The sequence below is a fragment of the Zonotrichia albicollis genome, chromosome 1 (genome assembly GCF_047830755.1).
Source record: "Zonotrichia albicollis isolate bZonAlb1 chromosome 1, bZonAlb1.hap1, whole genome shotgun sequence".
Classification (NCBI taxonomy): domain Eukaryota; kingdom Metazoa; phylum Chordata; class Aves; order Passeriformes; family Passerellidae; genus Zonotrichia; species Zonotrichia albicollis.
In genome coordinates, this window is record NC_133819.1 from 41,312,081 (window position 1) to 41,328,399 (window position 16,319).

General features: G+C 41.0%; 1 protein-coding gene across 4 annotated transcripts in view; it reads left to right on the forward strand.

Moving 5' to 3' along the window:
• The window catches only part of TGFBR2 (transforming growth factor beta receptor 2), a 60,178-nt gene that overhangs the window by 28,749 nt on the left and 15,110 nt on the right, over positions 1 to 16,319 (forward strand). For all 4 annotated transcript variants that reach the window (XM_074539033.1, XM_074539026.1, XM_074539049.1 and 1 more), the window contains 2 exons: positions 837 to 1,027; positions 13,501 to 14,300. In XM_074539033.1, the coding sequence (XP_074395134.1) occupies positions 837 to 1,027; positions 13,501 to 14,300 (991 nt within the window). The remainder of the gene's footprint in view (positions 1 to 836; positions 1,028 to 13,500; positions 14,301 to 16,319) is intronic.

Consider the following 16,319-nt stretch of genomic DNA (forward strand, 5'->3'; position numbering starts at 1 on the left):
TGGAAGTAGGCATTTCAGTTCAGGATCAGTCCAGTGTGCTTTTTCGGATTTCTCCTGTGATTCTTTAGTAAGTCATCAGTGTCTATTATTGCCATAAAAAGGAGCTGTCGTACAATTTAAGATAAATGTTGGATTTTTCATTACCATTTATCCAAAAGGCAAGTAAGTTGAGAACTGTAAAATGCTTTTTTGCCAACAAGTCTTTTGTCAGTGAAATTAAATCTGTGGACCAGGACAAAACGCAGGAATATGGTCCAGATTATCAGCTATAAATATTTCCCTGACTGTGAGGCAACTCTAACTTGCATCAGTTTTTATGATTGATATTTTGCTGGGGTGGTTTTAGTTAGTTGAGGGGGTTTTTTTGTATATAACTCCTTCAGTCCACAAACTGTGCTGATTGTAGACTTCAAAAGCAAAATGAAAAGACCAACTCACTAGAAATTCTCTGATTTTGAGGAAATAATTCAGTTTTTCTCGTAATTTCCCACAGATTTTTACTGTCTACTTAGTGACCACAAAAACCAAAAGTATGTTCTGAAGTTCACAGCAGTTCATCAAGCATTAGCTTGAATAATTCTAAGTGAGATTTTCAGAGGCACTCTTGTGAGCTTAGCAGGAATATGATTCAGGAATAGCTGTGCCATTGTACAGCTGTGAGGAGCCCAGACGGTGCCAAATTTGCCCCATTCAACAAAGACAGAGAAAAACATAGGATGCTCTTTAAATGCTGTTTATGTTCTCAAAAGTGGTAAATTTTGGCCAGGTGTGGTCCTGTCTGCTCCCTTTATAAAATATTTCTTTTTTGATTTCAGTTTTCTCCTTTTCATTTTTAGGAGACAGAATGATGAAAATGTGACATTAGAAACAATATGCCACGACCCCCAGGAAAAACTGTATGGTCACATTTTGGATGACTATGACTCAGAGCAGTGTTTAATGAGGGAAAAGAAGGATGATGGGGGATTGATGTTCATGTGTTCCTGCAAAGGTGAAGAATGCAATGATATGCTCATTTTTACATCAGGTAGGTTTAATAATTTACCTGGCATTCCTACATTCCTTGCAAGTAATATTAACTGTGTTAATATTAACTGTGTTATACTGATGTCCTTTGGAATTGCATTTTGTGGGGGAGAACTTCTAATGGCAGGTGCTATTTTAGTATTTCTTGAATCTTGAAAAATCTCAATCTTTCTTTTCTGTGTTCTGAGGGTACTTCTTCCTGCCAGGCTGTCCTCATTTTGAAGTAAGTCTCATATTCAGCTCAAGATATTGCACTTAAAAGCTGATGGAAGATGAAAGCAAGATGTTTACAGTTGTTCTGTGGGCACACCAAAATGCAACACATGCTAATTACATTATAAAATTCAAACTAAAGGCAAATGCTATTTTTAAGGTCCTACCTCTTCTAAAAGGCTGTATTGCCTGAGTGTGTTATCTGCATGTAGAGATGTTACTGATAACCTGATAGGATGTGAATTTTAAGTCAGCTTCTCTGGTGTAACTGATCATCTGCACCTCCCTTGTGGTGGGTGTGAAGAAGCTAGGCTCCTTCTCTGGGGAATATATTCCCCCACACCTACATGGCACAAGGCAGTGTATGTGAATTCAGGTAAACCAGGGAAATGTGAGTGCAGACCAAACCACAAGTGCATAACCCATCCCCATTCCACTTCTGAGCTCTGTTGAGGGCCACTGCAGACACAGTGAAGGCAGTGCAGGTGTGTGCAGTGCTGCTGGACCTACTGCTGCACACACAGATGTGTGTGGGTGCACACACCCCTTTTGCTTTATTTTGTGCTACCTGCTGTGATTATTTTACTGAGACAAAGTCAGGTTTCTCACAGGGAAGGGTGAGGTCTCCTATGGAGAAATGTATGTATTCACACTTCTGAAGGGGTGTGGCACACCACACCCATCCCCATTACCCATAAATTCCTCAGAAAAGGATATAATTAGGTCCTTGTTACCTCAGATAATGAAGGCTTGGGATGCTGTTTCCATTCCTGGGAAATATGGTGTGGCACTGCACTGAGGTGAATGACTATGTGAGCAACTGTAGCTCTCACTTCCTAACCTCCAAGAAGGCCAACTAGTTTAGGTCTCAAAACCACACCAAATTAGCCAAGAGCAAGCTAGCATGTTTTTGCTTCCCTTGGCCCAGGCTATCCCTTTGTGGTGCCAGCCCTCATCCCCGTCTTCCTCATCCCCTCGTCAAGCTTGATTTGAAACCAGACAACCTGACTGCTCATCCATGGTTGTGTGACCAACCCTTACTTGGGTAACCTTTAAAGAATTTGGAGCATATACTGGTATTGATATGAGCACAAGTGGTATACCCAGGTAGACAGATTGCGTGCTTTTATTGAAGAGAATGTGTCCCCAGAGAAGAGATCTTACTCTGTGTCAGCTGCCTAGTGTTTTTGTACAATATGTACCACACCCTTGTGGATTTTGGCTAAATTGTATGTTAGCCACGTTATAGCTGTTTTTCCTGGAGCTATGTAGCTGAATGAAATCACTGATAAATATGTGTCTTTGGTGTGTATGTACAGTTATGAAAACCTTTCTAAAATTCAGCACCAAGTGCCTTGATTCCTATGAACTCTGCAGCTCACTCACTCTTCCAGATCAACCTACAAGGAGTAGTAGAAATTTAAACCCGGTCTTTTTACCCAAATTCCTTTCACTCTTCCAGTGGAGCCTTTCCTTCTAGGTCACGTGCTGTGAGCACTTCAGGTGACTCATGAAAACCATGTGCTGCATTCATATGTATTAAGTGAATAACTACAGATAAAAATTAAAGTAATGTAAAACTTCACTCCATAACATTTCCAGTTCATTCATAAACACAGGCATTAACTCCAGTCAAGAGGGGGGAGAATTGAGGCTTTGTCATTCCTTTTTTATTGTTGTGGATTAGTGTTTCTTTTAAATGAAAACAGCCCCTTTGGGTTGCTTGCCTGGTTAGCCATGGCAGGAAGACAAACGATTTTTACAGTATCAGACATGCGGTTTCCTGTCTGTGTTTAACTTTGAGCAGAACATCACAGCCAGCTGGTCCATGGCTCCTCCAGACAACTAGATAATAGCCTGTAATAATTTTGCCTTTGGAATGACTGTCATCCAGATCTATTCTGTACATTGTTCTTGCAGGGTTTTTTTCTCTACATTTCTTAAAGAGCAGAACAAGAACTTTTTTGCAATGGTTTTGCACATTCTAGTTTTGGAGAGCAAGATGAGAGCTACTCTAAAAAAGCCTGATCAAACACTGATTTTAATAATTTATTGGCACAAATAGAGATTAAAAAGATTACAATTTTTCACCTATTGATCACAGCATTTCCTTTCAAGCAATTGTTATAAATTACTAGTATTTTACCTCTTCTTCCTGTATGCACTTAAGACAGACCAAGTTTAGTTTGTTTCTGCTGTTTCTGAGGTAAGAAAAAAAACCCTGGTTAAGGCAACAAGTTCTAATATCCACCAAAGGTTAGTCACTGAATTCCAGTGATTCACAGCTGAGCTGTTATTGCTTATGGAAGAATTGATTTATAGCACTACTGGCTTGCATGAGTCTTGACTGTGAAGGGCAAGCCTCCTGACTCCATTTTTAGACACAAGCATCTAAAGGTTTTGGTTATTGGAGGTGTTGTGACTCACTCAAGAGTGACTTTAGAAATGTGTTAAGTACATACATGAAAATCAAATGCCTGGTTTTTAATGGATTTTCATTCAAATTGCCAGTCTGCAGGATAAGCAAGACACAGTCAAACATGTGCCTAATATGCCTGTAGTTCTGCTGTGTCAGGGGGCTGACCCTGATTCAGATCCCTGGCACTCCAGGCCACAGGCAGCTGGTGGAAAATACTGAGTGCAAAATCACTCCAAATAATGTTCTGTACTTCTTGGAGAAATAACATGTAGGAGACAGGTAACCATTGTAAATCTGACTACTCTGTGTTTATTTTTTAATCGCTCTCTTTTTTTTGCCAAACAAAATTGTGGGTGACTGGCAAGCAGCTTTCATCCCTGCCATGGAAAAATGCTTCTCACAGCAAATCTCAATGCCAGTGTTTTGTAATTATTATTTATTCAAAAGTCTAATGTTAGTGTTACCAGAAGGCAAAGCTAGGGAGCAAAACCACTGGAAAAGATTAGGCAGAATTGGGGTAAAAGGCCTTGGGTGGCTAGAAGCTGGCTAGGTAGCAGACAGAGGCCTGGTCCTTCTGTTGTGGAAAAAATGAGAGCAGGACTAGACTATGAGGGCTTTTTGCACCCTGATGTCTGGTTGTGTCTGGCGGATCTTGTCAATCTTGCTTTACCTTCTTCTACTTTGATCTGCTGGGATGAATCAGGTCTGTCTGCAGTTGTTTGCACAGTCCCAGTTCTCCTGTGATGATTGGGCAGCTTTGTTCCTCTGCTTTCCCTTCACCACACCTCCCAGCCATCAGCCAGTGTGAGCATGACAGCTGCCTAACAAAGCTGGGCTTTGCTAACAATCCCAAGGTCTTTGACTGAAGTTAAGCCTGGTTTACCCTAAGGGACCAAGCAGTACCAAGTGCCCTTTCCAGCCCCACATCCAACCTGTTCTCCATGGGCAGAAATGACCAGGTACTCATTGTAGACAAGAAGATGGGATTCCTGAATGTTACTTGGTGCATGACCTGCCTACCTGCTGTGCAATGGAACTCCTTCCTCTTGTGCAGTTCATTTAGGCACAGTCATTTATTAATATGCAAACCAGCAGTGGAGACTGCAAACAAGAAAACAAATCCTTTAAATACTGTTACCAATATATATGCAATTGTTATCCTGGGCATCATGTTCAATCCAAGCAACGGTGCAGAGAACTCAAAAGTTGGAACCAGAATATCAACACAGTTCTGTTTTGTTTATAGTTGCTTCGTTCTAATAACTGACATGGTGGTAATTTTTTTATCCTCACCTGTGTCTTGCCATGCTATGCATATCTCCATGAAGCTTGCAACCAAGGTGTCTGTGAGATTGTTTTGGTAGACTGTGTTTAGTGCTCACCTACTGCAAGACGAAGTCATTATTGTGGATATTCCCACCACACCCAGATATGCAGCAACTTAAGCAGCAACTCTGAACCATCCAGACAGTTGTCTTGAAATACCAAAACCTCAGTGACAGAGATGACTGACAGATCAAAAAGAAATATGAAGCTAATTGGGGAAGTGTGTTGAGGGAGGGAGAGTGTTGTGCTACTTTTTAGCAGGTTTTTTTGACTTCATATTGATCCTGGTTTTACAGAGCTGGCTAATTGAGAGTGTAAGAAACATGCCTATTTGATTAATCAATTGTGGCTGAGTCATTTGCCTGAACAAATTACAGCCTGTGGATTTGCAGTGCTCCAAGTGTTGTGATTGCTCACTGTGTACAGTTGTTACCTGGGAGAGCTGGTGCTGCCCTGCTGCCTGAATCACCACAAGCATGCCTGTGTGATGCCTTGTCCTGTGCCCAGACTGCAGGAAATATGGATAATGTTTCAGAATGTCCTTAACTTTGTACCTCTCATTTGTCTCTAACATGCTGATCCTGTCTTTTCCTTTCTTTCTCTCCTCTTCCTCTCCTTACTAGAGTCAAAGTGTTAGTGATTTTACTTGACAACATAGGAGGATCTCAGAGTTAAGATCTGTGTGCAAAGAGTCACCAGTCCATAAATACTTGTGTGATGAGTTGTCCGGTGCTCAAGGAACATCAGAAGGGAGATGATTACAGCTGGACTGCTTCCAAGTGAATTTTAACAAAGGCTTTCATTAATCTCTCTTTCTGTTATCCAACTAACATGTTCAGAAGGTAACTGTATTCCAGCTGCCCCATAAAAGAGGTCAGTAACATTACATAACATTGCACAGAGCCTCTCACTGCTTGTATATTGGCTTTGTTCTCTGTGTTTCCTCTTAGGTATTTGCAGGCGCTGGAGTCCCACCCAGTGCCTGCAGCTGTGTGTAACCAAAGGAGAGGCTGTGTAATGCTGAACATCTGATTCACTTAATGGGATAGAAAGGAAATAGAATGAAAAGAGGCTAAAGGAGCCAAAATTTTGGTTTGCTCTGTATTATTTGTATTGTTTGCTTCTTAGGAAAATAACCATGCTCAGTTACAGATTTGTGTAAAAACAAACTAGGCAGTGCTCTTCCAGTCTGGTTGGCATATTTGTTACAATTTGCATCACTTGAGAGCTTAATAAGTATGGGAATGTGGCCAACCTTTTATCAGGTTGTCATGGAAGAGACTTTAATAATTACAGACAGAAACAAACTGTAACTAACACTGGCAACATAATATTTTGGGAAAGGTTGGAGGGGTGAAACTCAGGCTGAGAATAAAAATAGTGGTTAATGTGTGGCATCTGTTGAAACATATTGAAATTGGAGAGATTGATTTGTTCCAGAAATCCACCAGCAAACAGCAGCAGACACCCAAGCTCTATAACTGAGCCATGTATCCCAGAAACTCAGTCACATCATGTAAAGTTAAAATATGTTGGCTTTCATATTGCTGAGTAGAAAAGCTCAGCTAAAATGTCGAAGTGTGTGAGAGATGCCATGTACACACAGTGAAGGGACCTATTAGAATGGAAGAGATAAGAAGGGAATGCTTTAGTGGGGTGGAAGATTTTAAGCAAATGGGTGCTGTGCCAGCAAACCAAGGAAATGCTTTCTAGCCAGCAGTGGGGGAATATAAAAGCAGCAACAAACTATGTGTTCTGTCTTAGAGCTTAAGTTTCTTAGACCTCCTGGGTGCTGAATAGCATACTTGGCAATCAGTTGAAAAATGAAATCCTGCTTACAATAGATGAGATATCCATTAGGTCATTGCTGCCCAGCCTTTTTGCTGAAGTAAGCCACCCAGAGGCAATGAAGTTGCCTCCCTCTCACCCTTGTGACTAAAATGCAGCCATTCCCATCAGGTGACAGATGCATATGCATAACTCTTCCAACATGTAACACATATAACTGGGTCATGTAACTGGGGATTTTCCCTGGGTGTTAAAGAGAAGTCATGAGTCCTGATCCCCCTAGGTGTGCCAAGGCCAAAACTGCAGGTCTGCAGGGGAGGGCAGCAGTGGGTGTGCCACTGGTCTTTAAAGTAGCTCATACTTACTACCTTTCAGGAAAAGAGATAAGTGGTGGCACTGGGCAGTGACATGCATTAAGAGAGCTAGGCCTGGTTTGCCAGACATTTGTTGACTGCAGCACAACATTTAGGCAGTCAAATACCCAAAAGAGCAGATGAATGAATTCCCATACCTTTAAGTAAACCCTTAGGGCACAAAGTGCTGGAAGCTGTGCTTGGGTCACAGCCACTGCATGCAGTGCTGCAGGCTGAAGGAGGAGTGGCAGCAGAGCTGCCTGGAGGGAAAGGACCTGGGGGTGCTGGTCAGCAGTGGCTGAGCACGAGCCAGCAGTGAGAGCCGGGGGCCAAGAGGGCCCGTGGCATCCTGGCCTGTCTCAGAAAGAGTGGAGCCAGCACACCTAGTGCAGTGATTATCCCCCTGAGCTCAGCACTGCTGAGGGCACATCAAATCCTGTGGGCCCCTCGCTACAAGAAGGACATTGAGTTGCTGGAGCGTGTCCAGAGAAGGGCAGCAAAGCTGGGGAAGGATCTCCGGCACAAGTCCTGTGAAGAGTGTCTGAGGGAGTTGAGGTTGTCTAGCCAAGAGAACAGGAGGTTAAGGGGGAACCTTTTTTGGCTTTCAACTACCATTTGAAAGGAGGTTGTAGCAAGATGGGAGTCAACATCTTCCCCCAAATAAGAAGCAATGGAACAAGAGGAAATGGCCTCAAGTTGTACAAAGGATGTTTAGATTGGATAGCTGGGGAAATTTCTTCACCAAAAGTGTTGTTAAGCACTGGAACAGGTTCTCCAGGGAAGTGGTTGAATGAGCATCCCTTGAAGTATTTAAAAGATCTGTAGATGTGGCACTTAGAGACATGGTTTAGTGGTAGACTTGGCAGTACTGGGTTTACAGTTGGACTTGATGATCTTAGAGGTCTTTTCCAACCTAAACAATTCCATGATTCTATAGCAGGCCAGGCAGACCTGCCAACTACCGGAGGTAGTGCCTCTCCAGCAGAGAGATCCTCTTTTGGATATCCTGGTAATATCCTTTTCACACTAAAAGATGAAGACATACAGCTCAAGCACAACTTACTGGCCTTTGACAGACTTGGATTACCTAGTCCAAAAAAAGATCCTGTCAAATACAGGATCTTGTTGAAGGAATTCTACCTTCAGGAAAGTCTGCAAGAAATGCCATGGTTTATTTTCCACTGGATGGTAAGATAGAGCCCACTCTGTTTTTAAAATCTAGTAATCTCTCTCTTCTGCCATGAGTTGGCTCAGCATAGAGTTGAAGGAGGGGCGAAACTGATTTCCTGCACAGCAAAACTATTAAATTGAAAAAAAAAATCATCTCCAGCAAGTATGAAAATTTAAAATGTTTCCAAGAAGCTATCATGATAAAAAAAAGCAGATTAATTTGGAGTGTGGCATTTGAATTTGATTATTACCAAGTATTTTGTGTCAGGATCAACCATTTTCCTAAGGAAACACCCTCCACCCTGAGTAAAAAACTCCCCACCCCCCATCTTCAAACTCCCCCAAAACAATGCCTGTAAAACTAGCAGAAATTTTTAAAAGTTGGATCCACTTTCAGGCCACTTTTGTCCTCAAGATAGGGGTTTCAGGGAAAGTATAGAAGTGTCAGAAGGAGAGTTTTTGTTTTGAAAATCAATATTTCCCACCAAAAAATGTTTTGCTGAAGATTTCCAAGCCATTTTAATTCTAAAAAGACCAAAATCAGGAATGTACATGAAACACTGAGCTACAGAATTTCATTTCCACTTCAGATTTCTTCAATAGAGGTAAATTAAATTACTCCAAACAGCTGTTCAGAGTAAATTTTATTTCACTGAAAGTGAAGCATTTTATGGAGCTAGTTTTCATCCGGACAGTACTAAAGAGATGGGCAGGCTTTTCCATATTTTATTGCCTAGTGCCTTGCTCAGAAATCACTACACATGCAAGTTTCAAACTCCCATTTTGTAAAAAGCTCTCCCTTGATTCAGAGCAGGTCTTGAACTCAAAGCTGCTGTACCCCACCCATACCAGTCCACTCACTGCTGGGGATTCAGCACTCACATACTTCTCTTGCCAAACTGCAACATTTGAACAGAAATTCTGTTCAGGCAAAAGCATTCAAAAAGTGTTGGTTTTCATTCCAGTGTGGAATTCAAATCAAACTTTGAAACCTCAGAATTTCTACAAAATGGAGTTTTTCTCCAGTCAGCTCAAAGGGCTGCTTTGTGTCTTGGGATCTTGCAAAATAACTAGATCCCAGTTCTGTGTCTGGGACCATGTTTTGTGACTTTGTGTTTCTGGGAATTTTTAAGACACTGCACAATATATTGGTGTTGAGATATTTAACTTGAGTTCTGCTAATATCAAATATATTTTTTCTCTGCTCTGTGGCTTTGACTAGCAGTTGAATAGGCAGCAGCTTTAGAGCTCACAGGAGCAGCAGACAGCAAGGAAGTAGTTCTGTCAGTACTGGCTGGGCATTCTGCTGCCCTGCCATTCAAGTGTGTCCTCATTTCACTGCCATTGTTTTACTTATTCCTTCCAAAGTTCAATGACACTAAAGTAGTATCAAAGACATGAAAACCAACCTAAAGAATTTGCAAGCTCTAGGGCTTTGAAGCTCCCTGACTGAACAGGGGCTGTACAGTGTTTCCATTTTCCTTGGCACCTGAGCCCTATTCCCTCAAGGCTTAGGCAGTGTTAAGGGTTATGCAGATGGTTTGTGCTTAGTTTAAACCACATACAGGAAGCTTTCTTTTAGCTCAACTTCTCCATTGTTATGCTATATTAATAGGCTCTTTTGAAGCTTAAGAAAGGACTGGTCCACCCAAATAATAGTTGTGGGTGGGGAAAGTTATTTAGAAGCACGTTTGCAAAGCATGAAAGGCTGTTTCATTTAACTGTTTCTTTGCCTGCCTATACAGCCAGATTTTGCTCATTCCAATGCTCAGAAAGAGGAAGCTGCACTCCTGTTTTTTAAATTACGAGGTTTCAGTCATAGGTACTTATTTATAAGTGAACATATTTATTCTTAGATTCCTGTAGTCAAGCCATAAAATGTTGGCTAGCCACTATGCAAACATACAGCTATGCTCTGAATTTTGATCCTGTCTTGATTTTGTACATAGATTTTGCAGAGAAGTACCCTATCCTTAGTTTGTGCTGGAATCAGTGATTTGATTCTGCTCATATCATCAGGCAAAATCAAAGACAGTTCCAGAAATTACTTGCTTGGGACACACCTCAGTGCCACCAGCTCTTTGCTCTTGCTATCCCCTTTAATTCTCCTGTCAGGCAGCTTGGTCCCCTCCTAAGCTTAGAGTTCAGCCTTGTCAGTCCTGACACTCAGTTCTCCCTGATGTGTGCTCATTCTTGCACTTCCCAGACATTGAGTGGGATTTGCCTAGTGTCTTAAATACTGAAAATTAGCAAGTCTTTGTCCCTGCTGCTTTAGGTGGGGTTGTGCAGCTGTATGCTTTTCACCCCCTGCTTCTCTGCTTCCTCCAAGTGAGCATGCCAAAGCGGATGTGTCACTTTGCAGCAGGGCTGCAGGATGATACACTGCTCAGGGGGAAGTGGCCAAACTGCTCAGCTTCTGCTTTGATTAACTTTTTTTTACATTCTTTTTCAAGTAACATTTGCAACATTGACACTTTTTTCCCTTCTACCCAGAAATTCCCCTGTACCGCAAGCAGAGCTTTCTCTTGTGCAAAAAGAGGAAGAGCTGAAGGAGCTGAGAACTCTGCTGGAGAGTTCTCAGCTGTAGAGCGAAATAATACAGCCTGCTCTAGGACATTGTAGGAATGATTGGAGATCCTCACACAGTCCATAACAGTAAAGGAACAGGGTGTGTTTCTCCTCAGAGCTGAACATGCACCCAGCTGCCTCTGACTGCTTGAAAGACAACTAATACATCTTGAGGCTTTTGTCACTCATTTTGAAAGATATTTCTATTTCAGATATCTGGTCTACATGCTGCAGCTCTGTGGCAAAGAAAAATGACTTAAAATGCCCTAAAGAAACATTTTCATCATTGTGAAAGAGTATACCCTATGATATGGATGACATGTTACTCATTTCCAAGGGCAGAGTCCAGACTTAAGCATGCTTTTCTGTGGTCAAGAAAAAGCACCAAAAAAACAAAACCAGCAAAACTGAACCCCAAATATTCAACAAAATTACTTTCTCTGATTGTTATAGGTCATAGTTGTGTCACGTAGTTGTGACCTGCTAGCAGTCAAAACTCCAAAACAGCCATCCCACAATGCAGTCAGTTCTCCTCCACCAGGGTGTTTCCCAAGTTCTTAATAAAGCAGATTTTTGAGAAGCAAAGAATGCACAAGGGAATAAGCTATGCAAATCTATTTACTGACAGTGACATTTGACTTTCTAAATATATTCCTCCCGTAAAAGCCATAAAAACACAGCAGGTTTTTTTCTCCTCTTCAATATGTTTAAAAGCAGAAGAGTTGGCTTTATTCTGTGATGAATTTTTAGGTATTGTTTTGATTTAAAATGTAATCATTTTAAAATTTACTAACATTTTGTCAAGAGAAACTACTGGAGAATAAGGATTTGTGGTATGCATAGGTCTGGAAGGAGGGATTACTTCAAATTCTTTTGCATAAATGAAGGAAATATATTTTTGTAGGTACATGTCATTGACCTGTGCTAGGCTGGGAATGACAGGCTAGAAAGGCACTTCTTCTTCCTTGAAACCCTCTAAGAGGCTAGGATTTAATTACTCGCTTGCATCTGGTTGATGAACCTTTTAAAGAGAGGAAGCACATCCTGTTTCAGGATGCAAGCCTGTTTCCAAATAAAAAGAATATACTTTTCAGATGTCCTATCACCTGCCTTTGAACAGCTGGTGGCTCCCGCTAATTGCCAGCTGAGTTTACATTGGAATAGTGATTACAAGTGAAATTGGAGGGTCAGAGGCACTGCTTGTTCTAATTGTAGACTTTTTACCCTTATCCATTTTAGCATTGCTCACCTTTGTTTTGAAAGGCACAGAGTAGGGGAAACAGAGACTTGTGGCTAATGTAGTTAGTGACAACTTCCCTTCAGACCTTATTAAACTTTTCTTTTTCATATTGACTTATTTGGCCTGGTACACAGAGCCTGAGTCAATGACGTGGCTGTGAGCATCCGCCAGAGCATCAGGCTGCTGCCACAAGCCACTTGCTTAACTGTAGCTGCAGCTTCATTTGTTTCAGCCCATTCAGGTTAGGCTCCCAGGGCTTCTTCCTAACAATTCCCTCCTTCATGCAAAAATGATACAGTACATTTTATGTGGCTCAAAGGAAGAAAGAGACTAAGAGAGTAAATTTCAATTTGTTTGATCAAATCAGTTTCAGATAAAAACTCTGGCCCTCCTTTAATCTCTTCTTGGAACAAAACTGTTCCCTTTTAAACTGGTTGTCTTCCCAAAGAAATTCTGAACTAACTAGAAGGTAGTTTTTAGAGGTGACAGGGCAGCTCTTACCTGTAGAATAATAGTCTGTACTCTTCCCAAAACACATCCCTGTTCTAGAATAGGTCCCTGTTGTTCTTCTATTCCCTATATATTCCACCTAAGAATATGTTGGTGTGTGCAGTGCACCAGGTATGGAGTTTGGAGTGAACATCTTCTTTACAGCAGAAAAACAGAGTACAGCCAGCAAGGAACCCACAGAGGAAGAATTCCAAGACATAAATCCATATAGAAGTACCTGGAGGGTGGTGGTGGTGACTGTTCTGAGCCTGTTTACATGCAGGTGTTTCAATTAGTTCTAGCAACACTCACATACATCAAAGCATGAGAATGAGTTCTGTTTTTTGGGTCTATATGGAAGCATACATATTTGTGCCTAAATATTTTTGTATAATGTGTGAACAGACTTCCTGAAGATGGCTTTGCAGGGATCCTACTAAAGTATACTGGATCTGGAGTAATAAGCCGGGCAAGTGGGAGTTCACAGGCTTCATTGTCTGTTTACTTATAAAAAATGAATATGTTCTAGTAATTAGTGGTTAAAGGAGCAGTTCTGTCAAGAATACATTGACAGAGTAAGTACAGGAGACCTTGGCTATTGTATTCAGGAAAGTGAAGATTTCATCCATTATGTATTAAAAGCCTGAGAGAAGAACAAAGCTAATAAATTACATTAGGTTCTTACTTGTTCAGTTTTGGCTTTTTATAAAGTAAGCAAACAGGGTGGTAAGCAGAGGCCTACATACAAAACAACATTTTGAAGCAAAAAAGCAGTGACAATTTTTATTTGCTATTAGGGGAGAAGATAATGTATTGCATTCTGGATAAAAATTATAATTATTGACTGCCATCTGTACATATCAAACTATGATACAACTTCATGCATGCCCTCCTTCTGTTCTTTACAGATGACCCCCATAAGCCAGAGGAGAAAGATGAAATTTCCAAAGTCACAATCATAAGTCTTGTCCCGTTACTGGTGATTTCTGTTGCTGTGATTGTTATCTTTTATGCCTACCGCACTCACAAGAAGAGGAAGCTCAGCAAGGCATGGGAGAAGAATGTTAAGCCCAAGAAGCATAAGGACTGCAGTGATGGCTGTGCCATTATGTTAGACGACGACCGCTCAGACATCAGCTCCACATGTGCCAACAACATCAACCACAACACAGAGCTGCTGCCCATTGAGTTGGACGTTGTTGTTGGCAAAGGAAGGTTTGCTGAAGTTTATAAAGCCAAATTGAAGCAAAACACATCAGAACAGTATGAAACTGTGGCAGTCAAGATTTTCTCCTATGAAGAATATGCTTCCTGGAAAACTGAGAAAGACATATTTTCAGATGTAAACCTCAAGCACGAGAACATACTCCAGTTCTTGACAGCAGAGGAACGTAAGACAGACCTTGGCAAACAGTATTGGTTGATCACTGCCTTCCATGCTAAAGGAAACTTGCAGGAATATCTCACACGACACATTATCAGCTGGGAGGACCTCTGGAAACTTGGCGGGTCCTTGGCCCGAGGGATTGCCCATCTGCACAGTGATCACACACCCTGTGGTCGTCCCAAAACACCTATCGTACACAGGGACCTAAAGAGTTCCAACATCCTGGTGAAAAATGATTTAACCTGCTGCCTCTGTGACTTTGGGTTATCCCTGAGGCTGGACCCTTCCCTGTCTGTGGATGACTTGGCTAACAGTGGGCAGGTAAGTTAGAAGGTTGAAAGGGGAGCAGGTAATGTACCAGTTTGTCAGTTCCTGGGCTGAAAAGATGGAAAAAGCTTCTATGGCAGTTTTGACTTAAAATAATTTAAAATTAATGTGAATGTGTTTATAAACAAAGAGGCTCTAAACATTAAAGCAACAATGAGAGGAGTGCAATGTAGGTTTTGTTATGATTGGAGACCTGCATGTGTGTGTGTGCAACCATCCTCTCTCTTAAACCAAGTATGTATGAGCTTGTTAGCAACTCTTCACAATGCTGCTGCAATGCACACACACAAATACAATAAGGATCTGCTTCATGTTGTGAGGTTTTGATCCAGTTTTCATGCCTGATGGCATTACACTGCTGTGTGACTTGGCCCAATCCTGTTCTGCTCCAGTGTACATGAAGTCAGCCTTGCATCCTCACAACTGTAAGCACGTAATTACTGATACAATTTTAAAATTCAAAAAAGACCTCCTTAATGAATGCTACATTCTCCGCATGTAAGCAAATACAAGGATGTCAAATAAAAATAATTGCCCTGTTGTGATTTTTCAACTAAGGAGTATGGATGATACTCATCTACTTGACAGGGATGTTTATTAAGGTGTTGGAGATTACCTACATCTACATATTGTCTCTTTTAATGAAAAACTCTCATAGTATAAATTCAGATAATTTGTTAACTTAATTCCTAATAATTTAATTATACACATATTTGTGTGGTTTTATATTTATCTTTTTATACGAGTCACTCAAATCTTGTCAATTTAAACTGACTTTTACCTTGCATGGAACTAATATTTTAGCTTAGAATATTTTCAGGGACAAATCTTCAGTCTGTGGTGTGCTGTTGAGTTCACAGGAGTTTTACTGTGCTTTATCAAATGTGGATATGCCTTTGGAAGTCTCCTTATTGAAAAGCAACTGTCCTGATCTCATTTTTAGAAGATCTATTAACCAGAGCCAGGAGTGAATGTTAGTTAGTGGAGTCATATTTAAAATGCTACAAACACTACTCTGTTACATATAATTTCTCTCCAGCATGCCAGATCTTTTTAGAGTTCAATGAAGTCATTCATACCAGATTGTCAGTCATAAGACTGGTCCCATTTGAAGCAAGACAAGGACTCTGAAAGTCATTACCCACAGACACTTTGCTTAAAGCGGACCCTTATTGCAAGCTGATTTCATTGCTCAGAGTCACTTGGAAGTAGGAGGATATTGCCACTTCCACAGTCCACACCAGCACTGATGACAAAGTACAGGGCTGTCCAGATCAGGTTATGGTTTTGGAGTTGGTGTCCTTGGGCTCTGATGTTGAGGCTGACTGTTTTATTTTGTTTAGCTTCAGTGAATCTGTTTGGAGGTGACCCAGCTGTTGTTCTTCTCTGTGACAAGGAGCATGAGTCAATTTATTTGGTTCCCAACTCTGCCTTGTTCTTTTTGGGCACACATGAGCAACCCACTTTAATTCTCCAACATGTTAGCTTCAATGCTGTAGCTTTTAAGCTTTTTTAAGAAGTCTTGCACCAAGATTTGCTTTCTGCGTAATTTCTAGAATTTCCCCTTTGACTCAAACCCTTGCCACTAGGAGATTCAATTTTATAACCTGTATAATGGAGCTGACCCAATTTTTAATTCAATAAAAACCTGATCTTTCGATGAAATAAATAAGAGTGTAAGTATTTAACTGTTTTACTAGTCATCCTTAGACACCAAATTGAAGGCAAATTGTTGGGATTACAAAGCCATCTTCTTTCCAGTCTATCCAAATACCTTCCATATCATGCAGATATAGCCATTATTGACTACAATACCAGGTTGGAAACCACCTTTCTACCCTGTAGAACCTTTGCGCTCTTTTGAGTTTGGTCATCCATGATGGTTAATATTTGCACACATTACTTAATGTGACCATATAAATCTGGACTTCTTTCCACTGTGTTCAGAGAAGTGGTAGGTGACTGCAAGGACAGCAGTTCTGTACCTCAGCAGCATCAGCACCCTTGTAATAG